Raw genomic sequence first — 27,441 nt, 5'->3', positions numbered from 1 at the left:
ACAAAATGTGAGACTTGTGAGAGAGGAACCTAAGAAATCCTTCACCTGGATAATTCTGGATTTGAGAAACTTCCTCGTCACAAATCAATTTATCATCCTTTTTTCTTTCCTTTCCCAGGACTGTCCCGCCACATCCACACTCATCACCATCATCATCATCAACACACCTGTGGATTTCATACAGGCCGCTCCACTCCCTGCAGTCTCCTCCTTCTTCTTCCGCCCTCACCCCCCCCAACCCCTGACCCTCCACCCCCTGCTCTGTGGCCCCCTCTCCGTCTTCCCACCACGTCTGCGGAGTGGGTGCCGGCTCCCTCCCCCAGGGGCGGGAGCGAGGAGCTGGGGGACGGACTCGACAAGCCCCTGGAGAATGATGCAGAGGGCGTGTGGAGCCCCGACATCGAGCAGAGCTTCCAGGAGGCCCTGGCCATCTACCCTCCCTGTGGCCGCAGGAAGATCATCCTCTCTGATGAGGGCAAGATGTACGGTACGCCCACCTCATCGTCCTCTGTTTTCCTTTTTTTTCCTGAATTAGATGATAAACACAAGGCCTGGGGACCAGCTCACATGCAGGCCAGAGCTGGAGATAATCTTCCTTAAATTCAAGTTAGTCAGGAAGTGATAGTCCATAATCTTTCTCTATAGTATCCATGGTAAACAAAAAAAATCTCTTGCATGAGAACTCCTCCACTATGGAGAGGACAAACATACACACACTCCTACTTGCAAATAAGGTTGAAAGACATTAAACACACAAACGTCCCTGCTTGCTCGCACACATTGTCATACCTTTGGCTATATATAGGCTATATCGCTTACATACTGAACTCATGTCACACCCATATCAATGGCTACAAAAAAGTTTGACAATAAATAGCTTTTCCTGCTACTGTTAAAGCTGCGAATAATGGCTCCATTAAGCTGATTGTATTTAGTGCTTAAGATTTGATATGTCAATGAGAGGTTGATGACTAAAGATTCAGGTGCAGTGAAATAGTTCTTTCAGCAGCACCACATCTGCAGCATTGTGGGAATAAACAGATAAATACTGGTGCACACTCCCCACTATAAACTGTATTGCATATGGTCAGACAATTTGTTTCACAATCTCTCTCCCACACACACACACACACACACACACCCATTCACCACCAGTCCTTGTGTTCATGTTTCACATCACTCCTGTTTCCTGCACAGCTGTCAGCGCCACTTGGTCCAGTAACGTACAGTATGATGGCGTGATGTGTCAGAAACAGGCATGTGCGCACTCACATCACTCCTTCTTCTGCACATCTTCCACACTTTATACATTCATATATGCTCATCATGCAGAGTTTTTTCATCTCATGTCAGAAGCTGTGATATTTAGCTGAGTCATTTTGGCTGGACCCCTGCCTCATTGTATCTCTGGCTGTGAGAGTGGAAAGCACTTTACAGTATTCCTGTTACCAAAATTAATCGCTCACCACAAACACGTTCAGAGGAGCCATTCTCACTTCCTACCCAGAGTGCACTGCTTGTAATTAAATGGCATTGCTGCTTACTTTGTGTGTTGCCGCTTCAAGTAATCTATCAGAAATTATGCAGACTGGTTGATTTCTTCGAGTACCATCCTGAAATTTGTTTATTACCCTGCAGTTGAAAATTATTGGCGGTAAAGGAGCAAAAATAACTACACTGCAGGTATTTCCTCAGTGAATCTTTGGATAATGTCATTGCCAAACAGGTGTTGGGAAGGTGAAGTGACATTCCTCTACGACATCTTGATGAAAGATGTTTGGTAACAGATGGCTTGGCCGTAGTGTGTCCTCCTGCCTGACTGTGTGATAGTGGATCTGGTCGGTGGAAAACAGGGTGGATGGAGGTAGTGGCACTATCAGACAGCCTCTGTCATCGCCTTGTTTTGTCACTGTGCCAGACAGCTCCTTTAACTGTTAGGTCTGCCTAGCCTAGCTTAGCCACCTATTGAGGTCATGGCCATCCTCCGATCAACACTTAAATCCTTATAAAGCCTGTAATAATAGTTGGAGGGGGGTGGGGTGGGGGGGCAGAGGAGAGAGGGGCAGGTGGGTCATTCTGTGTCATGGGGATGGGTGGCTGGATGGACAAAGGTGGTGGTGGGGAGATTTTTGGCAAGGCAGGCACTGAGGTGCCCCTTCCTCCCTGTGGGGGTCAGGGGCAGGTGATGCGCGCCAGGGAGCGCGTTGGCCCGCCAGGAATGGCATGTGTGCTTGGGAGCCTGAGGGTTCAAGGCAGCTCGGCTGTAACCCTAAACCAGAATAGACGTTTACCCTTTGAACGCCTGGAGGGGAGGAGGGGGCTGGACAAATAAACACCAAGGTGGGCAGTAGTGTCTTGCATGGCCTCTGGGCCTCAGCAGACCGCTCTCACACCTGTCCGCCTTGTGTGTATATGTGTGTGTTTCAGATTGAGAAAGGTGGAGGTTGTGTCTTTGTGCTTAACTCCTCTGCTCTCTGCTATTTCTGTGATTTAACTCCTCACATCTCTTTGTCTCAGACTCCCTGTCTGTCTGTGTCTTTTATGTCCTTTAACAAGCTCTTCTCCCTCCTGCCAGTCAGTCCGTCTGCCTTTCAGTTCACCTCCAGCTGCTCTCTGAGTTCAACCTCACGGCCTCGCTGCAAATCCAGATTTATGACTTGAGAAATGAGTCAAGACTGAGCCCGTGCGTGGCCCACTTTGCCCCCATTGCCCCCTAAACAGCTCAACCAGTTCTTCCCTTACAGCCCCTGCAGCTCCACAGTCCTCCCCTTTTATCACCATCCCTGGGGTCACAAGTGGCCAACAACTCAAGTCATTCAAGCAACCACAATCAATGCAAAACCACTTTGAAGGTCTTTAGTGTTGTTAATGTTGTTAAAGCGCTGATGGGTGGTCTTAAATCACGTAGCCAAATCAAATATCAGCTGAGAATATCTCTAAAGGCATACATGAAATGGTGCAGCGACGATTTGATAGTTATTGAAATGTTATTTAGCCTCCTTGCACTGGCTAGATATGGACACACAGACAAAACAAACCCCTAGAAAAAAAGAAAATGCTGGCCGAGAGCGACATACTCTGAATTTCAGGTTGAATTCCCCTTTGAGGAATGAATGCCATTTTTTACCAAACAATATGATATTGAGTCTCTGAGCAGCGAGACAGAAGGAATGTGTTCGGATTGCCTTCTCCATTGTAAATTCCCAAATTGAATGGAATGTTTTTACCCCATATTCCGTGTACATTCACTGCATTTTTTTCCCATAATGCTGTGCATAGCGCTGGCCCTCGCGCCCATTACTCAATAGACCTATTAGCTCGCTTATTAGGGACGGTGTCACGGATATTGTGGCGGTTATGTGCTCCGGGGGTAATTTGACATGCATCTGCCAAAGAAAACATTTCCTGCCTTGTGTGGCTCTCAGCGAGAGACGTGCCCTGTAGTCTGACCGAAGGCCTCATGCTGCAATAATGGAAAAACAGTCCCAAACTTGTAGTGCAGTGGAAACCAATGTGCTGACAGCTCCCACTAGAAGAATGTGGCACTGGAAATATGATTATCTTCCCTGTTTATTTGCTGCCATATAACTGCCATATTAATTTATGTGCCACTTTTGCAATTGTAATTGTTTTATTTCATGATGCCTTTTGAATCATTTTTTTATTTAGCAGCATTAAATCTTGCACCGCATCGTGTTTTATGCAGCTGTTTGGTTCCTTCACACTTAATTTCCTCACATCTGTTAGAGGGGCACTTTTCTCACATTTGAATGTGTCTTAGTTCCTGTGGAAGAAGAAGAGAGTGCTTGTGTGGAGAAAAGTGGATCAAGTCAACAGAGCTTCACTCAGTAGTGGCATGTTTTTCTGTCAGTTCAGAACAAAGGATACCCACACAATGAATCAGGCTTCCACTGAGCCTCGCTTGTGCAACATGTCAACACATTTGTCGGTTTTTGTCAGGCGATGCAAATATGTTTTCGTCTCGAGCGCTCCTCATTAAGAATGTGATTATAAAGGTCAGCGGAAAGCAACAGCGAGTCCTCACCCAGGTCCAAACTTTGGCAGTAAAGTGAGAGATTCACCAGTGACCTTGACCCGTTGACCTTTTGAAGAGCCTGTGTTTTCAAGTGGTTTCCTTCCTTGTTACCACGTCTCGGCTCTCTGCCTGTAGACGTGCACTTGTGCATTACACAAGTACTTCATTTCTTTTGTTCATATCATCACGTGATTCCACTGAAAGCCAGTAGAGGCTAATATTAAATTAATGAAAGCATGTGAATGCTAATACATATTTTAACAGGTCTTAAGGCTGTCAATGTCTGTGGCAGCAATTATTAAAAACTGTTCACGTCGCTCTCTGGAGGGTTTTCGAGGAACTCCCCTGCTGATAATGAACTCCTGGAATCCAGACACTGCTCCCTCTCTATCTCTGTCACTCTCTGTCTTTATGTACTTCTCTTCCCTGTATCTCACAGTGTAACCAAAAAGGAAATGGTGAGCAATGAGAGCCGTGTAACCGAGCTGTCCTTGTCACTTTATCTGTCATCTCAGACCAGCAAGGTGGAAGGTAGAAGGCTCCTTACAGAGTAGACATCTGTTGATCTGTCTATGCGATTAACATACGCCGAGCCACGCGCAAACTACCTCGGCATAAATCTCTGTAATTGCAAAGACACTCGTAGCAGGTTGTGTTAAAATAACATGACATCTGTTAAATTTACTCCTCTGCTATAAATATTATACTTTGTCAGAAATCAAACTTTAGATTTGGCTCCTGACAGCAGGGCAACTGGTTACCATGCTGATGAGTGGAGGACTCTGCATGTCACTGCATATGACATTCAGCCAGAGAGGAAGCTGTGGCTTTTGCAAGCTTGAATGACACCGGTGAGAGACAGTCAGAGACCAACTCACAGAAACTGGGGTAATAAGAGACGGGAAATAAAACTTTAATTTACAGACCCTTGAAAGAGCTGTGTCATTTGGTGAAATAAGAACAGGGATTTTTAGAGGAATCTCTGTAAAGAACTCCTCTAATCCTCTAATTTGAAAAGAATATGTTGCAACAGTGCAAACCTAGGAGGAATTTTCTTGGTTGTATATGACAACGTAGCTTAAAATTTAGGCTTTATCAATTAAAACTTTAGTTAGTGTTGACGATGTAATTGTACACAGATTGCCCACCCACTTCTTTGAGCTCGCTTATGTCTCACACTATCTCCACATATCCCATCATGATGAGGTGAAGCACCTCCTTCACTTATTGCGTGTTTTACATTATTATATTCACACAGTCACCTTCATGTTTTGTGAATCTCTATATTATTGTTCTATTATTTTATTTTTGGGAATCTCTGTTTTGAGATCAGATCAGTTTATCATTCAGTATGTCAAAAGAGCAAACGGTTCAGTCATAAAGAGATGAACCAAAATGATTTTGTTGTCATTTTGATGACAGTTATCAATTTTCATTAATAGTATATTATTCTAATTATTGAAATGTTGAGTTAAACTAGACATGCTTAGTGACCCTGCGCCAGCAGGGCTGTTGCATCTGTATTAATGTAGTTCCTGACTTGTTGCTGGTATTGAGGCTTGAGAGAGGTCTTTTCAGGGCTCAGTAGGCTGCATCCAGGCTCTATCAGAGGGGAAATAACACCCAGCCAAGACATTCCTGCAGCCTAAATGTGACCTTTGTTTTCCTGAGCAGACAAAGTGGGGCATATGTGCTGCAGAGGGAAAACGTATGGCTGGCAGATGTGCCTTCAGAGAGGATGGCAGTTGGTGTACAGTTAGACATACATGCACAACTGTGCATGCACACACTGAAAAACATGAAATGATAATTAGCATAAATGATAAAAACGATAATTAGAAATGATAAATTTGGATAAATGATAATGAGCATACAAGTTAAATATGACCACAACAATAAAAACATTTCTGCCACATACCTAAACACAGCTGAGCACATACAAGGAAGAACGTTGTTCTCCAGAGATGGCTGTATCATTTGATTTAATCATGATTATAATATAAAACATAATTTAAGGTTTAAGTTCATTTTTAAATAGATTAGAGTATTTGTACATAGAGGTGTTGTTGTACACGCACAAACAGGACATGGACACATGGGGTGACGGTGGAGCAGCAGATGCAAGACCCGGTGCGGACCAATCAGTATATAGGAATGTCAGGAATGCACTGGGTTGAGAGAGAGACACTGAGAAGGAGGAAGAGAGAGAGAGATCAGACCCAGGCCAGTGATGACCGCAGCCACATTGGGCAAAAAGGCAGATTTATGACCAACCAGGCCCAGAGGTTGACTTTGGAAGGAGCACTGCAGGCCGCCTACACCAACCCCATCCACCTCTCTGTGACCTCCACCTCCAGGCCTGAGGAGGAGAAGGCAAGTTGCCAAAACAGTTTTTGTTATGCCCTTTAGCATCATCATAGTTTAGCATCATCATAGTTTTGATGTTCTTGATGTGGTTCAGAGATGTTTTTGTGGCTGTTTTACTCTATACTTGTATGGATTTTGGGTCAAATGTTAAGTTTTCTACTGCAGTTCCAAGGGTCCATTTCAAACCCACCTCCTGAAAGGATGTTGGATCGACATCGATATGACCTCATGAATCAGTGATTAAATACGGCTTCTATGTCAGTGTCATTATAAAATTTTGTGTTTCTGAAATCAGTTAGCCATACTCACATATTCTTGTGTCTGCTGCCAACACAGTTTTAGTGCCACAGCATAAAAATCATCTATGGAGTCTTATGCAGTGATGTATTTAGATTCACATTTAAGAAATTAAATTAAATTTAGGAAAATTAAATTAAATTTAAGAAAAGTTTTTTGGACCAAACAGATCTTTCTGTTGCAGTACTGGAAAAAAATTGGTAGCACACCTGACTCCACCACACTATATCCAGCTCTTATAATACATGCACGGCTCTAACTTGTACTTGCCATTCGTCATATTGTGGTGGCATTATTAAACCGACTCAGGAGAATCTTGGGAAATGTAGAGGGGTCAATGTGCCCTTATTTTGTCATTAGCACCTGTGGCTAGAGAAGCCGCTGTTCATCAAAAGTTACACAGGGTGGCTTTAAGTTAGAAAATACGTCAGAAAAGGTGTCCTTCAGGACACACTATCACTCAGCCAGAGCAACTTTTAAAAGTGTAGAGTCTCCTCATAGATAATTCTAACCCTGGCAGTGTGGAAACTGGACCAACATGTAACAGCCAGAGGAATATTCCCTATAAACTCACAAAATTTTAATCATTTCCAAGTCGCACAACCCAGCAGTATCCCCTGAACTCTGTAACACTCGACTTTGCTTCTGCTGCGGTCGGTCACTTTTCATGCCCTTAAGAAATTTTTCCAGAATCAGATTTCCCCCAGACAAGTCCATGACTGCAGGCAGTGTGATAAACAACATCAAACTGTGGACCAGTGGGTGATGGTATAATGTTCCTACTGACTTTCCTGTAGCCTCGGCTGGCACAGGTTCTCTGTCTGAGCTACTCCCATTGGATATCATGATCTCATCGCTGTGTGACTGAGTCCCCTCTCTGATCTCATGGGTGTGTTGGAGGGTATTTTTGATGGGCCCTTCCCCAAGCACTCACTCTAGGAGTGGTAGGGCATCTGATACAAGTACATGAAGCAAACCCGCTTCAACAGCCCATTAAGGAAGCTGTTTAATGCTTGCAATACATATCTGGCTAATTTTGAATGTGGATACGGTCGATAAAACTGCTTGTCGTTTGCACTGCTGGTGGTAGAATACCTTTTGAAATCATTATACACAAGAACGAACATACGTGTATGTATATAATAATAATAATAATAGAGATCTTTATTTGTAGAACATTTTTCAAAATCCATGTTACAAAGTTGCTTGACAAAGGCAGCAATAAAATAGATGAGACATAAAATCAATAGGTTTCAAAGAAAGGAAAAACATTTGAAACAATTAAAACAGTTAGGTGTATAAAAGCCCATACAGAGAAATAAAACACTTCAGGGAAAGTAGAACCAGGAAAAGCTCTCTGATAAAAGTAGAGACTCAAAGTTCCAGAGCCTCAGGGCCCCGACTGCAAACACTGTAGTTTTCAGGATGTCGCTCACTTTATTTTGCATCCTGCCAAACAGGTATGTTAGCATTTTCACAGAAGAACTTTACAACTCTAATGTCAGTATCTTCCATGCTTGTACTTGACTTGTGGTTAACTCGGTTCTTTACAGTTTTAAAGTTTGATAAGTCCATAACATTGCTTCACAGCTGTCTGGCCACCAAATGAAAAGAAGGAGCTGCTTTTCTGAATTCATGGGAAGTTTCTATTCATCTGTGCAGACATGCTCACGCATCTGTGTCTGCTACTTTGAAAATCCCTATTGGATTGGATACACCATGTACATCTTACTGTACACTGAGTGGAGTCTCCAGAAGATAAATTGCTGGGAACTGCAGGAACTTGCTGCTGTAATGTGAGGAACTCGATACAGGCAACTTAATGTTCATTTGAGGTCAAGTACTGTGAGGACTTTGACAAAGCTCTCTGTTCGTCTTTTCAAGAGTTTGATTGCGAGGAAATGTGGAACTCTTTCTTAATCCCCAGGGAATTAAAGAAATATGTATTTAGGGGCTCGAACAATCGGCCGGCGAGTGCACCTCCTGATAAACAGTAAACGGTTGAAGAGTTTCAGCCCTGAAAGGAAAATAAGATTGAGACGGAATGAATGTCTTAACTGGCGCTGAAGTGTGTGTGTCGGTTTATTTTCTATATCTCTGTGTGCGACTGTGTGTATAAACCGGAGTAGAAGAGCATTTGAGAGAGGGGTTTAGCCCACAAAAGCTTCAGACAAAGGCAGTTCTACAGCTGGGTAATATGTGTGTGCGTACATATATGTGTGTGTGTGTGTGTGTGTGTGTGTGTGTGTGTGTGTGTGTGTGTGTGTGTGTTTCAGGGATCTGGAGCTTTACAAGGACTAATATTGACCACTTTTTTTTTTCCTCTTTTGCTTTCCAAGCCAACACTGATTCATTCACTGATTCACAGATAACATCACTCTGTTGTATAATGTGAACATTTTTAACACCACTTTTGGAGCCGTCGACTGGTTTACTGGTTTGTTCCCTTGTTCCAGTTGATTTCATATAATGGCACTATAATACTGCAGGCGGCCTTTTTAGCTGGAACCAAAAACCTTTGCTGCTAGTCTTGTTTGGCCATTAAGATCAGACAGGGCAAGAAACACATGAAATTAGACAATCGGATTTTTCAAAGGATTTCTAAACTAATTTGGAAGAGAAAATTAAGAATTATTACTAAATATTACAATATACTATAATAATTATCCTCTACACTTTACAGACACACTTTCTGGTTCAATTTTTACCTACAACAGTTACTGTAGTGGTGAACTCACAGTTTCACCAAGCAATAAGAGTTAATTAGCAACATAATGGTTGCATTCACTTTCAGTTTTACCTCAGAATAAACTGTTTAGACAATCTGACTAAACTGTTGGCTTGTTTACATCCTATCTGATCATCTGACTGCGTGTGTTTCTTTCCCTGTCTGACTTCATGTAAAGTGTTGCTATGTTTCCAGATCTCAGCAGTTACGTTGGTGATTACAGTGGAAATGATGCAATCTCTGAAACCCAGAGCCAAAAGATAATAAAATGCAGTTGTGCTTTATATGATTGTGATTTTTTTTTTTTAAAGAACCCCCTCCGTCCAAATTGCAATTTACAGTAAAAATAAAAATATGACAGCAAATATAATGTGCAATAAGTTTAAAGAAGGTCACCCTAAAATGATGCCAGTCTCCATCAGTGCTTTCAGCAAACTGCAGGGGCCAGGCGACCGGTTCACATGAGCGCAGGGAAGAAACAGTGTTTTGCATTCCGCGCAGAATCTGATCACTTTTATTGGCTGACGAAATTTCTGATGGGGGTTCAGCTGGGCGTCGGGTTTCCTCTTTTCATTATGTGGGGTCACTCGATTGGCTGGTTTGTGGAGCGCTGTGAGGTCTGACCCAAGCGTCGCTATGTGAGGGAAAATCTGACGGGTTTGTACCGGTTGTGTGTCGTGACTGATCTGTGTGTTAATTCACATGGAGATGTGGTGCCAAGGGAAAAATGACCGTGTTTAAGAGGTGGTGCAAAGTCTAGCAAAGTCTTGTATGACTGTGTGCGTGTGTGTGTGTGTTTGTGTTTGTGTGTACGTGTGTGTGTGTTTGTGTTTGTGTGGGGGCCTGTGTGGGAGCGTGAGAGATCTCCTTTGAGTGTGATTCACTCTGTAACTGATCTTGTGTTTGTCTGCGTCCTCTCTTTTCTTAGTACCTCTTTGTAAATGTGCTGATCTCAATTATATGGCTGCTGTTAATGATTCATTTCATTTTTAATTAATTGATTATTGTATAGATTACTCTGAAATTGTGGCCATTTCATTCCGACAACGATTTCCCAGAGGGCAATATGTCTTATTTAAATAGCTTATTTTGTTCATCCAGCAGTTTAACACTCAGATATTCAACTGATCATGATAGAAAACAAAGAAAATCTGCAAATATTTCATTTTTGGAAGCTTTTTTAGCAATATTGACTCAAATGACTCAAAATAGCTGCTGAGGAACTATTCATCCAGTAATTGACTAATCTTTTCAGCAGAAGTGAGTATTCCCTATATAGTTGGTATAATAGCTATTAGCTTTTATACAGCCATATCATTTTACATCCAGAACACAATCTTACAACATCCTTGTACCCATGAAACCTTCTGTATGTTAACGTGCACACACGCCCATTTGTGTGTTCTCCATTTTAGCCCTTAAACGAGAGGTTTAGTTTTGGAGAAGAGGGTGAAAAAAGCCACATGACCGTTGCCCTCCACTGTAACTAGACACTGTGGTTGGGGGGGAACAAGCCCAAGATTTACTGTGGGCGTAAAGGCATATTCCATAAACATTGACACACACACCAGCTGCCTGGCAGCCTCACCAGACTGGGCCCCCTTTGGTCACTGGCCTGTGCCGTGTCTGTCCTGAGTCCGGTCGGAGGATCGCATGGCTGTGGCCTCCACCTGCTCTGCCAATGTGACCTGTCTGTCAGCAGTTCAGCAGTGGCAGCATACAGACACACACTCACTGTTAAGGCTCAGTGTACACTCAGAGGGGTCAGCATCAGACTGATGCAAGCTCTCACACAGACAGATGTATATACTTAGTGTTTTACTTGCACTACTTGCAGTTTTCAGCGTTGACACACTTGACAGCCTTGACTCTTGCTCCAAGCGTGTGTGTTTGCACATGCATCTCTATATGTGCATGCGCGCAAACTCTTCCGAATATGTGCACACACAGACAGATTTAAAGCAGTTAATTTAGCTAATTATACAGTGACTTCAGCACAAAGCTATTTGTGTAAAAAGATGCACAGAAATATACAGTGCACATATATATTTCCTCATTCCTCTGTCCCATGCTTTCTGGTTTGACTGGATGTGCAGAGCAAGCTCACTGATGATGAGTTAATATTTAGCTTTGGTGAACATTTTGTTTCCTCCACACTGAGATCATGCTCTTCCCATCCCCACAATTTCAAATACATCATGGTGAATATTTTTTCCTGTCTACTGCACTTTGTATCAGTGTACTGTAACAACAGCATAAGAACATTTACGTAAACAGTAAAAGAAACTGTAAAACTTAATCTGATTTTGGTTAAATGTTGGTATGTAGTGTTTTGTAGGTTGCTCCAATTTTTTTCTTTTGATTTAGATTTTTATAAGATTTAGGGCAGGTGGTTGAATATAGCAGATAAAAGCAACAAAAACATTTTGAAGCAAGAAATTCAAACTGAAACAAAAAAACCAAAAAACCAACTTGCTCTTTGCCTATTAATTCTCCCTTCACTTATTTTGTGAAACTACATTATTGCATGTTGTGTCATTTCTCTCAATATTTGACATATTAAAGACATTGTGCCCACTCTGTCAAATTTGAAAGAGATTAAGTATAAAATTTAATGTCAAATAAATTCAAAATGATGTTGAGCTTGAAGCTGGTTACAGGGTGGCTGAAAGCTCCGGAAGATTTCCACTTAGTGAACCTTGTGATAATTGTTTATCAAACTAAAACGACATTTTCTGGACTCTTACAGGACGAAATGAGTTGATTGCACGGTATATCAAACTTCGCACAGGGAAGACGCGGACCAGGAAGCAGGTGAGTCCTCTAGCCATTTGAATCAGCCGCTATTTTTGAACCCCTCCAGAAAGTCCTGTCCTGCTGAGTGATGCCCCAGCACCCCGGGTACCAGCCCCCCGCCCACTTCACACTACCCTCAGCTTGGAGGACTGGACATGACGATTGATTTAGGGCCAGGGCCCAATGCACAGATGCTATAGGATCAAGTGTCGGTGTTATTTCTTCACCACCTCATGGATCTGGTGCTTGTTAGAAGGGGAAAGAAGCTGGGGAATATGGAGATCTGTATGGGAGACCGAGGTGGGACACGCAAAGGATTTGGAACTCTATCCTCACTATGGTATCTGATATAGATGGACTGATGTATGGGCAGTGATAGATGTGGAGAGAAAGGGTCCCTGCGAAGTCATCTGGCAGAGACAGTGAGAGAATGAGAAGAGATGAGTGGAGATTAGAGGAGAGGATAAAGAGAAGGGGGTGAGGGGTAGGGGCAGGGACAGATCAGAGATGGATGGTGGGACAGGTTGGTGGAGAGATAGAGGGACACCTGCTGGTCCAACAGCAGTAAACTGACTCACTGCTGTGTTGCAGCAGGAAGTTCAATACAGATAAAGAAACAAATAAGATGTAGATCTTGCAAAAGAACAAATTCAATGCATATTGTTAAATGAAAAATATGAGATGGGGGGGGTAGATTCAGTAATATTTTACTTCTAAAAGTAAAATAAGTTAAAGTTAGTGTTGTTTATCAAACCAGTGCAACAGAGGCAGTTTACCCATATTACAAAAATCCATATTCCTCTGCTTGGCTTTATTGGTATTAAGCCATGTGTATAGTTTTGTTTTTTATCAGTTATAAGACATCCACCTCTGAACCTGTTCATCCATGGTCACTGGGGGCTGCTACGTAACCCAGTGAGCCTCAGGTGACACATCGTTCAGGTACATCGTGGACAGGTTGCCACACAAACATATTCACACTCATGCCCCCCCCCCCCCCCCCGGCCAATTTATAGCCTCAGATTCAACGGTGTGTTTTCGGACTGTGGAAGGAAACTGAAACATCGCTAAAACCCCGCCAGGTGGAGGTGTTAACTTTGAACTCAGGGTCCTTTTCGCTGTGAGGCACAAAAAAAAAAAATCCCTCATGCCACCTATTTCAGTTGGAAATATGGCGCATAAGTACAATGCTTAACTCTGCTGTTAAGCATTGTACTTATGTGCCAACATAAGTACATCTTCCACATCTTTCAGGTATCCAGTCACATCCAGGTTTTAGCCCGACGGAAGGCCAGAGAGATCCAGGTGAAGCTGAAGGTACGCTACGTGAGTCAACTTCTATCTGCTTTTCTACATTCAGTAAATGTTTTGGATGATTAAATACTGTATATGATTTGCAGGAAAATAAAGAAGAATTAACAATATGTGAACTCTATCAAATTCATAATTACAAATCAGATATTGTAACATAGCTTCTCTGTGTGCATGTTACCTGAGAGGAAAGTCTTGGCTGAATGAGTGTCATTAGTATGTTGCATTGTTATTTGAGATTGAGCCATACAGGGTTTTAGATCATAATCAAACCGTGGTTCCTGCATTCGCTGAGGTTATTATCATGATTTTAATCAAGTTGAGCAGCAGCAGATGGAAAGAAGTTGAAAACATTATTACCCTGTGTTATTTCCCCTCGTAATGAAGTTTCATGTTTTGTTAAAGGTATTTCAACATGCATGGCCCCTGCACTGCCATGCATTCACATTCCATTAACACAAAGGCACAAACCACTGGCTATTTTAATTGCACTCTCTAATTGATGCTAGTTTTAAATGGCATGCTGACACATTTCGATGAAATGTGAACATATTTCTGGGAGCCCGAGGCTTACTGTGCACAATTATGAACAAGATGAACCAAACGCAATTGTCAGGAAACAAATTAATCCCTGTATTATTCCTTCCAGGTATTACTTTTGGTAAGTACCTCAATAAAAGTTTTCCTGTGCGGTATACTGAGAGCTTACACATCCCTGTCCCCCCAGTACTTTCTCAGTTTACATTTCTCATCCGCATACCCGCACCCCACGGCAGGCAACAGGACTCTCCCCTCACCTTGGACGGTAGCCACGAGGGTTCAGCTGACAGAGCCCGGCATCGGTCACAGGGTTGGCCCCTGTCACAGGCCTTTTTAAATACGTCTTTGGTGTAACTGAGATCCCTACCACATGTACCCCCCATATTTCAGCTATGCCCTTGTGTTAGCCAGTTCTGGGAAGAAGAATGCACCGTGTGGCCTTGCCCATTAGGGCTGGGCGGCAAGTGCTTGTAGTCCTCTGTGGTTTGGAAACTGCTGAAGGAGTGGATTCAAAAACAAGAGGTGTATCACTTTTCAGTGTAGCACAGGAGAGCACAATTTTTGTAGCTATCACCTACTTTAAACAATTTTCAATGGCTTTAGCATGTTGCAATTTTGATACCATTGCGATGAGCATACTAACATATCACCCGGTTACCTACCCTGTCTTCCAATATGACCTCCAACAGAAGCTAGTTGTCATCACTGGCTTGCCCCCGCCAAAGCAATAAACTTAACTCTTGACCCAAAGGCCCTTGACTGTAATATCACCTTCTCTCCACCTCTCTGCCTGGCAGGGATTCACCGATGATGCAAGCTGGCCTCAGCCCTTCATTTCCCCTTTTAGGGCTCTGCTTGTGTTGCCGGTGAATATGGGGAGCTGACATAAATGGAGTCTGATGACTGCTCTCCATTTGCGTAGCTTTCTGTTTGTCTCACTCTCACTCTCTGTCCCTCTCTCTCTTTCTCTCTAGGACCAGGCTGCCAAAGACAAGGCCCTGCAGAGTATGGCCACCATGTCCTCAGCCCAGATCATCTCACCCACGGCTTTCCAGAACAAGATGGCTCTCCAAGGCCTGTCTAGGCCAGCTTATCCCACTACCGGTGGGGTGAGTCCCTAAACCAGTGACCCTTCCACCATATGTATATTATTCAGATTAACCTCAAAGGCTGAGCAGAGGCCACATTTATAGAATATTCCATCACCCTGTATAGTGATACATGTCCATCATTTCCCTGGATGTTGGTTAATTTTATCTTGTAATTTATGTCCCTCTTTGCATATTTAATTGTACAGATTTGAGACTTTGCACTATTTCAATTTATGAACCTACAGATGATTTGACCTTTTTACAACATCTGTGATTCAATTAATTCTGAATTAAAGTCCTTTTTAAAGAGGTGTTTACAGGGTTTCATTTAATCCATGTGTGTCAAATTATACTGAATGTAGAGAAACACATTTTTTCCTATTTGATGTGTCACATTTAAGCTGGATTTAATAGACACAATAACACAATAACACAATTGTTGCTTGAGAATTGGTGTCATGGTGAAACTGAGTAATTGCACTTTTTTGTTTTTCCGCAGTTTTGGCATGGGGCACTTCCAGGACAGCCAGGAGGCCATGAAGAGTGAGTAGCTATTCTTTCTATTCTCAAGTGCCACATTTTTCATGTGATCAGCTTAATAACCATTAGATAAATTTCAGTCAGGAAATGAATCTCAGAACAAATTAAAACACATCAGTGCAATTATAAGGAAAAGTCTTCAGCTGTCTGACATTCAGCATACCACTCTGCCCCCTGCATCTTTAGAGGTCAGCCAGTCCAATTAGTATGTGAGATGGGGTCATGAGGCCGAGACAGTGCATAACATGCCTCTCCCTCTCGTCTGTCTCGTCTCTCTAGCATTAAGCCCTTCTCCCAGCAGAGTTACACCATGCAAGCGTCCGGCCCGGCCCCCATAACAGGTGGGTGCCCCCCCCCCCCCCCCCCCCCCCCCCAGCTGTGTTGACAGAGGGCTGTCATGCCGGCAAAGTGATGAGACAACCCGGCTCGTGATGAAGAGATCGCAAAAATCTCAAAGCTGCCATATCGCTGCATTTTCAAGTTCGACTTTGTCACACTCAAACCACACGTTTACGCACTCACTGCCCTCTCGTTTGCAGGTTATGAAAGCACAGCAGGGCTGTCCATGTCTCCCGGTGCCCCCCCTTGGCAGGGTAGAAGCATTGCCAGCTCTAAACTGCGAATGCTGGAGTTCTCTGCCTTCCTGGAGCAACCTCAGGACCCAGAGACTGTGAGTAACAAGACTGGAGATAACTTTGTCTCACACATACTCCACCACACTAAAGTTTGTTTAATTTATTTATTTATTCCCTACTATGACAGGTGGATAAGACCAAAACTCACTTTATTCACAATTTTTAGATTTTTGTTGTTTTGTTTTCGCCTGCTTGTGGCAACAAGAGAACAATAGTCTTTATATTAAATATCTCGCTTCTCTCTATCAATGATAAAAACACACTTTCTTTTTAGATAACAAAATCTTTTTCATATGCTGTCTGAGACCTTTGTTGCAGCACATATTTTTCAGGGAAAAAGTAGTCTGGCACAGACTTTGGCACGGATCTGTTTGAAATAAAACAGATGAAGAACCCTGTAGTTAGTGTGAGCTGTGATTCAAAGAGTCAGGATTCAAAGATTCAAAACTTAATCATCTTATACACAGTGGCCAAGTTGTATTACACAATGAAAAGATAACGAGCAACATGAAAAAAGTAAACCTTCTAACAGAAATCTCTTGAAAAGGAGATCTGGATATTTGCTCTTAATTGTTTAATCCTTTGTGGTTTTTGATGTAGGGTGTGGCAGCAGCTCACAGAGATCCCAGGATGAACAGGATTAACACATAGATGTAGACACACACAGCAGCACATCACATGCTCATGAATGGTGCAAGAGGGGGAGAAAAGGGTGGAACCCTCGAGACAGGTGATGGGATATTACAATAAACATGATGCAATGGAACAGCAGGCCCAATGCGACAGATGTCCTGGATTGCGCAGTGCACTTGGCGTTAGTGGCAATTCAGGAAAGCGGACATTTGACATTTTTGGCTCCGTTCACCTCCTGATATGCACTTTTGTCTCTCTCCAGTTCAACAAGCACCTGTTTGTGCATATTGGCCAGTCCAACCCGAGCTACAGCGACCCCTATCTGGAGTCGGTGGACATCAGGCAGATCTACGACAAGTTCCCCGAGAAGAAAGGAGGCCTGAAGGAGCTGTTTGACAAAGGGCCACACAATGCTTTCTTTCTCGTCAAGTTCTGGGTAAAGAACTCCACATTAAATCCACTTCTTTTCAATTCATTTCAATTAGAAAGCCATTTTTATTCATGTAAAGCTCAGTCTGATGCTGTGCATGTTTCATACATCCTCAGACCACATTATCTTCCCCAAGTCATGAAGGTGAGGTGAGAGTACAGTGAATACTCTTGTTAATGTTTTGTAGCACCTGTTGGCTGTTAATGGCCTAGCGGTGTTAACGGTGTTGAGATAGCTTAATCATCGGAGTTAAATAAACTTAAGAGCGATTTAGGCCCAGAATGAATGGAAAGTCATCGCTCCCATGACCCCGATCGGTGGTTTACATGCAAGCAAAGAAGACACTGCGTCGCAACATGCATTTGGTGTGGGCACATTTGTATGTGTCTGTGATGTGTGTGTGTGTGTGTGTGTATTTGTGATTATGTGTGACAGCAGCCTTGGGGAGAGTGGCAGGCCTGATCTTTCACTAGGGGAAATGTGAGCCTAGGCACCTGTCTCTGCACTATTACACTGAGTCCAACCCTCATGCCCTCCCCCAATATATTTATTTATAGATAAGCCCCAGAAACACACACACACATACACACACACACACACATAGACAAACACATAACACCACCAGCTCACTATAACATACTGAGAGAGATAAGAGAGTCAGCCATGATGACAAAGTCGACTTAAGATGCAGACAGATGGAGGAGACTGATGTGACATCAGTGAAAAGACGAAGGGAAAAATGCAAGTTGAAGCCAAAGAAGAGAGCTCTGTAGAGGGAGAGGCAGACAGAGAAATGGGGAGTATGAGGGTGTAATTGAAGACGTCTACTTTGTTCATCTCTCTGATCTGACCACCTTGCTTTACCTCAGGACAAGACCTTTGGTATTTGTATCATGAACAACACGTACACAGTTACAAACCCTCCCTCTTCTTTACCTCAGGGCACCTCCCTCTACACATATGTGGAAGAAGTAAGATGTAAATACCAACTGTATTTAAAAGGACATTAACTTAATCACAAAAGTTTTGAAGCGATCAAATCATCTCTGGCGAAACATGTAACCAAAGTGACTTTAAGTAAGAATCTGTTATTCAGACTCTGCTCTTTGTTATGTGGGTGTGTTGGCTTTAAGCATGATTAGTGTGAGTGAAAGTACGTTTCTTTTGTAACTCCAAACTTCTCAATCCATAGCTCTGATTTGTTCAGGTATAGAATAGAATAAATGAAGTGAAATGAAATGGCAATCCAGTCTGGCCTGCACTTTAATGGCCCTTAACAAACTTTTCGTGTTTGTAACCATAGAGGGGATGTACAGTCTGACCGTGTGCAGCATCTCAGAGTCATGAGAGCCTCGTCTCATGAGAGGTTGTCTTAGGCTAAGCATCATGCCTGTCATTCTCTTTGTCTACTGTAACCCCCCCCCCCCCCCCCCCCAACACAGAGGGACTGACAGGGTTGTTCCAATAGCACAGAGATGTACCGCAGACCCAGGGGTCCCATACACATCCACCCAAAGGGGTGAGCTGTTGCTGGCAGAGGAAACCACAGCAGACAGTGGTTCTCCTGCTGTGGCAGATCAGCATCGACCTGCCACAGCAGAGTCCAAACCCACGGGGGACCACCTTTAGACTCAAAGTCGTCCACAGTGTTTTGCGGGGCTTTCAGAAGTTGTTTGGATCCTTTAGGTACCGTGGTTTGATTTTGGAGGTTGGATGTTGATAGTGGAGACACACTGTGCCGCCTCAGAAAAGAATGATGAAGAAACCATCATCTTCACAACTATGAGACATGATTGCCATTGTGATCCACTTGATCAAAACTGTGTTATGTCAAGGCCACTGGTGACTTGCAAAGCGGATGAATAATAAAACTGCTGTGGTTTGACGTGCCACCGAATGTCAAGTTCAAAGTGCTGTCTTGCAATCTTATGCCACCAGATGGCTTTGTATGTGTGGCATTACCCTTCACATATGTTTGACTGCCACATTATTTATTGTGGGCAGATAAAAGACATTGGTGAGTGACACCATATTGCAAGTAGTCTTCTCCAGTCCTTGGAAAGAGCAGCTGGTCGAGCCATGGCATTTGATTCAGGGGTGAGGGGAAGGAGGGGATGAGTCGCCCTGTCATATATCATAAAGAAAAAGAGAGCAAGACAGCAATAAAGAGCAGGAGATAGAAATAGGGACACAGACAGTGTGAACAAGGGATAGGGATGGCAGGAGAAATGGTGGGTGGCACGTAACCAACAAGTCATTCATCAGTGAAATATTACTCTGTTGATTCATGTCAGAGCGTGGTGGAGTCAACAGTTACAACACATGCAGCTCCACGCTTGAGCAAAACAAGCTCATAACACTGTCCCCTCTCAGTCTGTTCATCTTACTGTATCCCAAGGGGGTCCTCCAATTCTCAAGGCATCCATGACAAAACACAGAAATGCTACAAAACAGCTGGGCATTTCAACACCCATGCTGGAAAAAAAAAACAAAACAGCAAAGATGCTCTCGGCCATGAAAATAAGCAAAATGAAATCCTCAACACATCTGAAAATACGATAACCTTATTTACGCCATTGTAAAAGATGGGAAGGGCCCATTTGATGTCGCCGCAATGACACAGCCACGTGGCAGGTCATGACTCGGGGGTGTGCTGAGGCGCAGGTTGGCATGGTGACGGTGACAGGCGGCTGGCCCACCTCCAAAGCTATGGCATTCTAGATTGAATTTCCAGCAAACCCCCCTGTCGGCCGCTGGCTGCCCTGTCCCTTTCCCCACTTCCCTCCTCACCCCCTCAGCGCCCGTGGCCCTGTCCTAACGGATTGTCTCACGCCTTTGAAGTGCCGAGGGAATCCGATTTGAGCTGGCTCTGCTAAATTGTTACACAGCCAGCCTGCCCGCCATGATCTAATCAGCCAATTGCACACTGCTGATTGTAATTGGATGAATTCCCTCGCAGGCTGTTAGGGAAGCAGGGAATGGCGGTTCGGGGAGGGTCACTAGGCCCCAGGGATGAAGACAAATAGAGGAATTACATGAGCCAGGGATGAAGATGAACGGGTGATGAAGAGATGAGAGGAGGCTGAGCGGTGTCTCAATGGCCCATTAGGAGACAAGAGCCTGACAGGGGAAAAGGTAAAACAGCCCAGCTGTCTGATGGAGGAGACGGCACCGCAGTCTGATCCAAAATCAGATTATACCTGCCTCAATTCAAACTTGAACTAGTGGCTGGATCAGAGGGTAGATGAATCTGAGGATAAAGAAACTTTTAGATTTAACTTGTGGAGTTGTATATTCAGCATAGGAAGTCCAGTACACAGATATTGCCCTGTTTCCTTTCTTTTTATTTACTACAATTTAAATCTCACGTTTAGGAATGAAAAATTAGTTTAATTATGTAGAAACTAACATTGGCTCGATCAGAAAAGTTCCAGTGGATTATTATTCAAATGGACCCTTGAATTCACCTTCGATCAAAGAATGAAAATCTTACAGTATGTATCTTATGTATAATCGACATAGAACAAAACACACACTCACAGTCAGAGATACACAGCACCTTGGGAATCTTGGGGCTGGATTTGACAGTGTTACACTAGGTCAACAAGGATCTGGCCATTGGATGCCTCTTGGCTTTACAGAGAATCACTCGCAAGCTTTGTTGAGCTGTAACACTCTGCGTCAGACACACACGTGTTCCTTTAAGATCCATATGAGCAGAGAAGTAGGACTTGATATTTTGCTGTAGATTATGGAGCTGGTACTGTATATCCTTAAGATTTTGGATGCTCAGCACATGTCTTCAGTTAAAGAAGGGGGATGTCTTCATGTGAGGAGCAGCGAATCCTCATACACCTACGCCTAACTAACTGTGGTTCCTTCTGGGTCAGACTGACGTGTCATATGTGTCTTCTCTCCAGGCGGATCTTAGTGTAAACCTGCAGGATGACAGCAGCTTCTTCTACGGTGTTTCCAGCCAGTACGAGAGCTCTGAGAACATGATTATCACCTCATCCACCAAAGTCTGCTCCTTTGGCAAACAGGTGGTGGAGAAAGTGGAGGTAAGACCAGGGGTATCAAGGGTCATTAAGAATCTTTTTTTTTTTTTTTTAAAGGGTTAACTTAAACTAGAGTATGAGGCATTTACCCTGCATTCATTATGAAATATGACTATTTTTCCAGCTAAAGAGCAGCAACATTTCCTTACAATGTACTCTTACAGCTACTGCTTTCAATTTCCTGGGGACAAGGGGGCACATGTCCCTTTCACTTTCTTTTCAAAATTCCAATTTTGTCTCCCACACTTTCACATTTTTACGAGGTCACCTTTTTATTTTGAGCTCACTTTTTTTTTTGCCTTCCTAACCATGTGATTGGTTGAGCTTGTTGAGGCCGTAGCATGGATGTATAAAGGGAACTGGATACTTTGTTTGCTTTGTTCACCAGGCTGAAAAAGGCTTCCTTGGGCTTTGGCTTTTTAGGGCCCTTAATTATCCTTAGCCCTGACAGGTCAAGTTCTTTATTTTTATTGTTTATTATGGATTTATTTCAGAATGTTTGTGACACAAACAGAACAAACATTTAGTCAGTCATTTTACAGCTGTTCATTTTTTTAAGAACTGTGTACAGACAAAAAGTCTTTTTGGGGCAGTAGGCATCACATAACTTTCGATTCCAGCTGTGACCACCGTGCCTAAATGGCCTGACAGCAGACAGGGAGTTATGTAGATTCTGCTCAGGGCTAAAAAATGTCCTCCTTTGCAATATTTTTATGAGAAATATTATGTCATTTGTGTTTTGATTTAGAGATGACAGCGCATAATTAGAATTTCCTCCTGAAAAGATGCAAAAAATGAGCATGAATCAAAGCTAAGGCAATGAATATTAGTTAAATTTTCAGTGGGTTTAAGCCATTATTAATACAGAAAGTAATTAATTCTATTAGATCATTACAATGGAAGCTTTATTTGCTGTTTTTTTCTGTTATTTTCCCATAAATGCAGCAACTAGCCTCATAGTTTGAGTTCATGAATTTATCTGTTTTTTAGATCTCACTTAGATCTAGCACATTGTGTTGAAAACCCAACGTTTGGGGATGATCAACAACAGTAGCCTTTACAGTATATGTGGCTACAATTCAAGAAGTTTGCATCACTGATCGCTGGATAGATTAGTGATATTTCCACATTAAAAGTTCATGACCACGTCAAAAACCATATTTATCAGCCAGGGGAGTGAATAAGTGCTACTGGTGCAGATGGATTCCAGTCACTCAGCGCTGATCTGTGGTCAGGAAACTGACGTGGTTCACAAATCTCCCCTGCATGACTAACTGCTGTGCTTCCCGTTAACTAGACACAATAGTGGCCCTGCCCCCACCCAGTGCTGATGGATTGTACAATATAAACACATACACACACTTCCCTAGGTAGAGCCATCTGCCTCAATAGGCCACATGATGATATTTAATGGCTTCATCATTTGATTATGGTCCTCACGAGAAATATGTTTATTGTCATATCTGACATGCCATATGCTGCATTAGGTGTATTATATTACACATATTGCACCTTATCACATAGATGTTCATATCTAATGTATCCAATTGGCTTTCAATGAAAGATGTATCCCTGTTTTTTTCCCCCAAATTATTTCACATTTTATCCTTTAATGTGTTTTAAATTCTCCTTCCACACGCTATACCACATGCTATGCTGTTTGTTCTCATATATTGGACTGTATGCCTTTATAGTATATTGCATCTGTTTCTCTAGACGGAGTATGCACGTTTTGAGAATGGGCGCTACATGTTTCGGATCCACCGCTCCCCGTTATGTGAATACATGATCAACTTCATCCACAAGCTTAAACACCTGCCAGAGAAGTACATGATGAACAGCGTACTGGAGAACTTCACTATTCTACAGGTACACACAGGAATCAGCGGTGTACAGTATATGAGTGCATAGAGGCTGGGGATTTTATTTCATATAAGATATTCAGGTATTCTGTGACATATTGAAGGAATAGAGCCAGTATAAGAAAACTAAGGAATGTCAACACTCACTACTGGTTTGAGCAGACTGTGTTAGCATAAACAGGTTGTCCTGATTTGAAATGAATTTGGATATGACTCATTGCCTGCAACGCACTCATGGACACTAATTGTCCTTCATCATTCATGTGATTCCATTCATGCTATGCTGGGGCGATAAAGCGCTCAGGGCCATGTGGAGGTTCAGTATGTGTGCAGGTACTTTCTTTCAAATCAAAGAATGTTTTTTGCAGGTATCCCAGTGCTGTAAAGAGTGTGACACAGGAAAACTGTTTTGTCTTTAAATGACCGTAGTTGTGATGTGATGTTTCCTATGTGTGGTAGACCATTAACAGCTGGTAGCATTTTTTTTAAACTGCCTGTGAGCAGTAATGTTTTCATGGTTTCTTGCAGAGTTAAAACATTATTTTTTTGTTTCTGGATGGACTTTTCTGAATGAGCCGCTGTGCTCCTCAGAGAGCCAAGTGACTAGAGTCACCATAGTAACAAAGTGGTTCCCGATACCAGGGTTCAAAGACATTGGTGTCCCTTCCACTGGTGGCTGCATTCCTACTGGACAAGGGACAATGACCATATTGAGCCCACACTGACGACTACATGGCAGCATGTCATTAGGTTTCTCAATGGGCTGATTTAGCTCATATTAACCATGAACAGATGTGCATACACACACACACACACACACACACAGACATGCACACACATACACGCAGACAACAGATGCATGCATGCACTGCATGGCCGAGAACAATGGATCAATATGCCTCATGTAGCGAGTTATGTATTCAATGCAATGCAATTACAATAACGAATCAATGATGTTGTGTTTGTTTTATGCTTGTTGCATTGCCACACTTCTCCTGTGTTTTAGATACAAACTAGTCTTGCATATAGAAAAACAGAGAGAGAGAGAGAGAGATCATGTATAATTTATGATTCATTATTAGTTAGTACTTTGTTATTATGTAGTGTTTTACTAGACTATCACCTTTAGTGATTGTCAATTTCTTATATAAATACATTTGTTGGCCTAGTATGTTCATATACATAATGTATGTGGTGAAGGGCTATGTCAAACATTTAAGTATGATTATGTAGTGATTGTTTAAAAGGAACAACAATCTTAGAAGTAAAGGATCATGATGGAAAAGCAGCTGCTGTTAAAGAAGTAACTGCATTATGTTTGAGAAAAGTGGAACCATTTGCTGCTGCCATTAGATTTATAGACAACATACTTCTATTTTTGCTTGATATTCATTGTTTTTTTTGTTTTTTTTAAACATTTGAATACAATTTAAAGGCGTACATAAACATACATCATGGTAATAATGCTTTGGCATTGGAAAGCCATGGCTCTACCAAAACCATGCATAGAGTGGTAAATAACGAGAATTAATTTATTTTATTTTCTGTAACTTAATTTTTAAACTAACTTAAATAACTGTGATTTAAACTCAAATGTTGGACTTATATTAGGATTTTACTAATGTTAAATATTTATATTTATATTAATAATATAGGTTGATCATGTCGTGCACTGCCGATATGATGGAGGTTTCTACTACATAAGGAATACATAAAAGCAGTTTTAAAAAACTTGCAATCCTGAGATCACATGATGTCTTTACACATTATCTGAATAAATGTATTTACTTTGTCTTTTGTAAAACTCTTCTACAGTTTGTCTTACCCAATCCCATTAGAGTTTGTTTGGATTTCAGCAGACTGTCTTGATGATTGTGTGAATACTATCAGAGGGTCTTCCACTCCGCAAAGGACCCAGTGTACATTTCAATGGGAGAGTGAATACATCAAATTAATATCAGCGGTAACATTGCTGTATGTGTGGTAGAGTCACTTTAAAAACATGGGTAACAAAGGTTTGGTAGGATTTTAGCCCAGCGTGACTGATCCGGACCCTTCTGTGTTTGTCTACAGGTGGTGACTAACAGGGACACACTGGAGACCCTGCTGTGCGTAGCCTACGTCTTTGAAGTGTCCACTAGCGAGCACGGTGCACAGCATCATATTTACAGGCTAGTGAAAGATTGACACAGTCACACAGTTGGAACTTACCTGCTATAGACCCACTGTAGCACCTCAGTGAGCAACAACACTAAACAATGGACTACTTCCTCCGTGAGCTTAGAGCTGAAACCATACAACTCGGTCAGGAGCCCAGAGAAACACTGGCTTTGTCAGCGCGCCCAGGAACACTTCTACTGCTGAGGAGGAGCTGGATTTGAGACTGTGGAAGCTGAAAGAGGCTTTGTGTGAAAAGTGACAAGAAGAAGAAGAAGAAGAAGAAAAGGACCATGACACACTGTGGTCTCTATACCAAAGGAGCCAAACCTAGCCAACAAGACCTGCATGAGAGAGTTGTCATTGGTGGTGTTTTCATCTCATTTTATTAGTGCTTGTTTTTGATTTAGATTCTTTTACACACATGCATGTGCAGGAGACGTTTGCTACAGAGGAGTTTGGCTGCCGCAGCGCGCCACCTAGTGGCTTAAATATGAATAACAATGGGGAAAAGTAATTGAAATTAGATCCCTCCTTTGCACATCCATAAGATATCACTGTTTTTGGTGCCAATCTTTTGTGTTATTTGAGCAATTGAGTAATTATGTACAGTGCCACACCCATCTCCTCTAAACAGAGTTATGAAAAAAAAAGAGGCTAAAATGATTTAAAAGAAAGAGCTATTGTATTCACTTTGTTTGATGTTGTCATATGTTTCTTGTATTGTCTTACTGTTTTTGATTGAAAACTATCTGACTACAACAACAGGCACATAATAACACTGCTAACTTGAACCAGATTTGGATCTGTAAGCTGATTACAGAAGCTGTCTGTAACTGTAACCTGCCTTGAAGTGTCAGATGAAAATACAAGTGTTTCTTACATAACTCCTCCCTGTTGCCGAGTTTTGAATTCTGTGAAAACTGTGGCCACACACTGCGACATGTTGTGTGAACCTACAGATATATATAAGTCAATGTGAAGGGTTTTATTCTATATACATATCTATACACATGTAATTTGTACATCCTGTAAATATCTCAGAGCAAATCTTTCACGTTTTCTGATACCCTCAAACATCTTGGCAGTCTTCAGGTGACATTACTGAGGTAACAGATCACTGAATAAATTTGGCTAACCAAACATGGTTTAACAAAACAGCCTGCCTCTGAGATGATAGATAGCAGACTGGACAAACTGGATCATGTTAGCTCCTTCCTAATTCCACACTACATGCCAATGCAAAGCAGGTTTTCCACTCTGACAGAGCGCTGACAGAAGTGAATACAGCAAAAGATATCAGGCTCCATATGAAATCAGCTTGAATTTTTGAGTGTGATGTTTGTGGTTTCCCACAATGCAATGCACAAGGTAGTAGAGGAGCTGTCTGCACCTGCAAAAAATTACAACTAATTGCAGATGGTGGTGATACAGCTCCAAAGACCTAAGAGGTAAGTAGCAAAAAAAAAAGGTTACAGTTTTTTCAGTATTGATTAATCTGTTATTCAGTCTGAGGGATCAGTTAATTATTAGTCTTCACAATGCCAAAACATAGTAAAAATGAATTCCAGTTCCCACAGTCCGAGGTGACTCCTTCGGGTTGCTTATTTTGTATGACAGTCCAGATCTTAAAGACGTTCCATTTACAAGGATAGAAAGTAGCAATGACAAATACAACTGTTGGAGCTGTAAATGTATCAGTTTAAATTCAGTATGAAAAGTATATTGATTTCTTGATTGCAAAAATATATAAGTATAAGTAGTGATTGTTTAATGGAAGTGACCATTGCCATCTGGTGGTGTTGAGACATCATTACATTTTTCCTCTCCTCAGTTTAACGTGGTGAAACTCATCAGGCTGAGTTGAGTAACACGGTACACTGAGTACATGAAAACCAAATTGTGTTTCCTGATCTAGTTTCCATGTTAATCCACCTGTGGCTGTTCCAAACCAAATAAT

The 27,441-nt window shown here is 42.2% G+C and overlaps 1 protein-coding gene across 1 annotated transcript; it reads left to right on the top strand.

The window, feature by feature from the left end:
- The first annotated feature begins 343 nt into the window (after positions 1 to 343).
- LOC130176644 (transcriptional enhancer factor TEF-3-like) lies at positions 344 to 26,368 on the top strand. The gene is made up of 11 exons (XM_056387850.1): positions 344 to 482; positions 12,178 to 12,242; positions 13,479 to 13,550; positions 15,050 to 15,184; positions 15,666 to 15,709; positions 15,986 to 16,047; positions 16,246 to 16,376; positions 17,237 to 17,410; positions 21,325 to 21,465; positions 23,179 to 23,331; positions 25,398 to 26,368. The coding sequence occupies exons 4-11, from the start codon at positions 15,083 to 15,085 to the stop codon at positions 25,509 to 25,511; spliced, it is 921 nt and encodes a 306-aa protein (XP_056243825.1). The 5' UTR covers positions 344 to 482; positions 12,178 to 12,242; positions 13,479 to 13,550; positions 15,050 to 15,082; the 3' UTR covers positions 25,512 to 26,368.
- Positions 26,369 to 27,441: the final 1,073 nt, after the last annotated feature.

The sequence above is a fragment of the Seriola aureovittata genome, chromosome 10 (assembly GCF_021018895.1).
Source record: "Seriola aureovittata isolate HTS-2021-v1 ecotype China chromosome 10, ASM2101889v1, whole genome shotgun sequence".
In the NCBI taxonomy this organism is placed as follows: domain Eukaryota; kingdom Metazoa; phylum Chordata; class Actinopteri; order Carangiformes; family Carangidae; genus Seriola; species Seriola aureovittata.
Note: the sequence above shows the minus strand (reverse complement) of the source record. Positions and strands in the feature narration are given on the sequence as shown.

Bases quoted from the DNA above. Each gene is read 5' to 3' on its own strand.
- LOC130176644 (XM_056387850.1), top strand. From the start codon at position 15,083: ATGGCCACCATGTCCTCAGCCCAGATCATCTCACCCACGGCTTTCCAG. The intron at 16,377-17,236 runs GTGAGTAACAAG...GTCTCTCTCCAG, and splicing joins AACCTCAGGACCCAGAGACT to TTCAACAAGCACCTGTTTGT. The intron at 17,411-21,324 runs GTAAAGAACTCC...TCTTCTCTCCAG, and splicing joins TCTTTCTCGTCAAGTTCTGG to GCGGATCTTAGTGTAAACCT.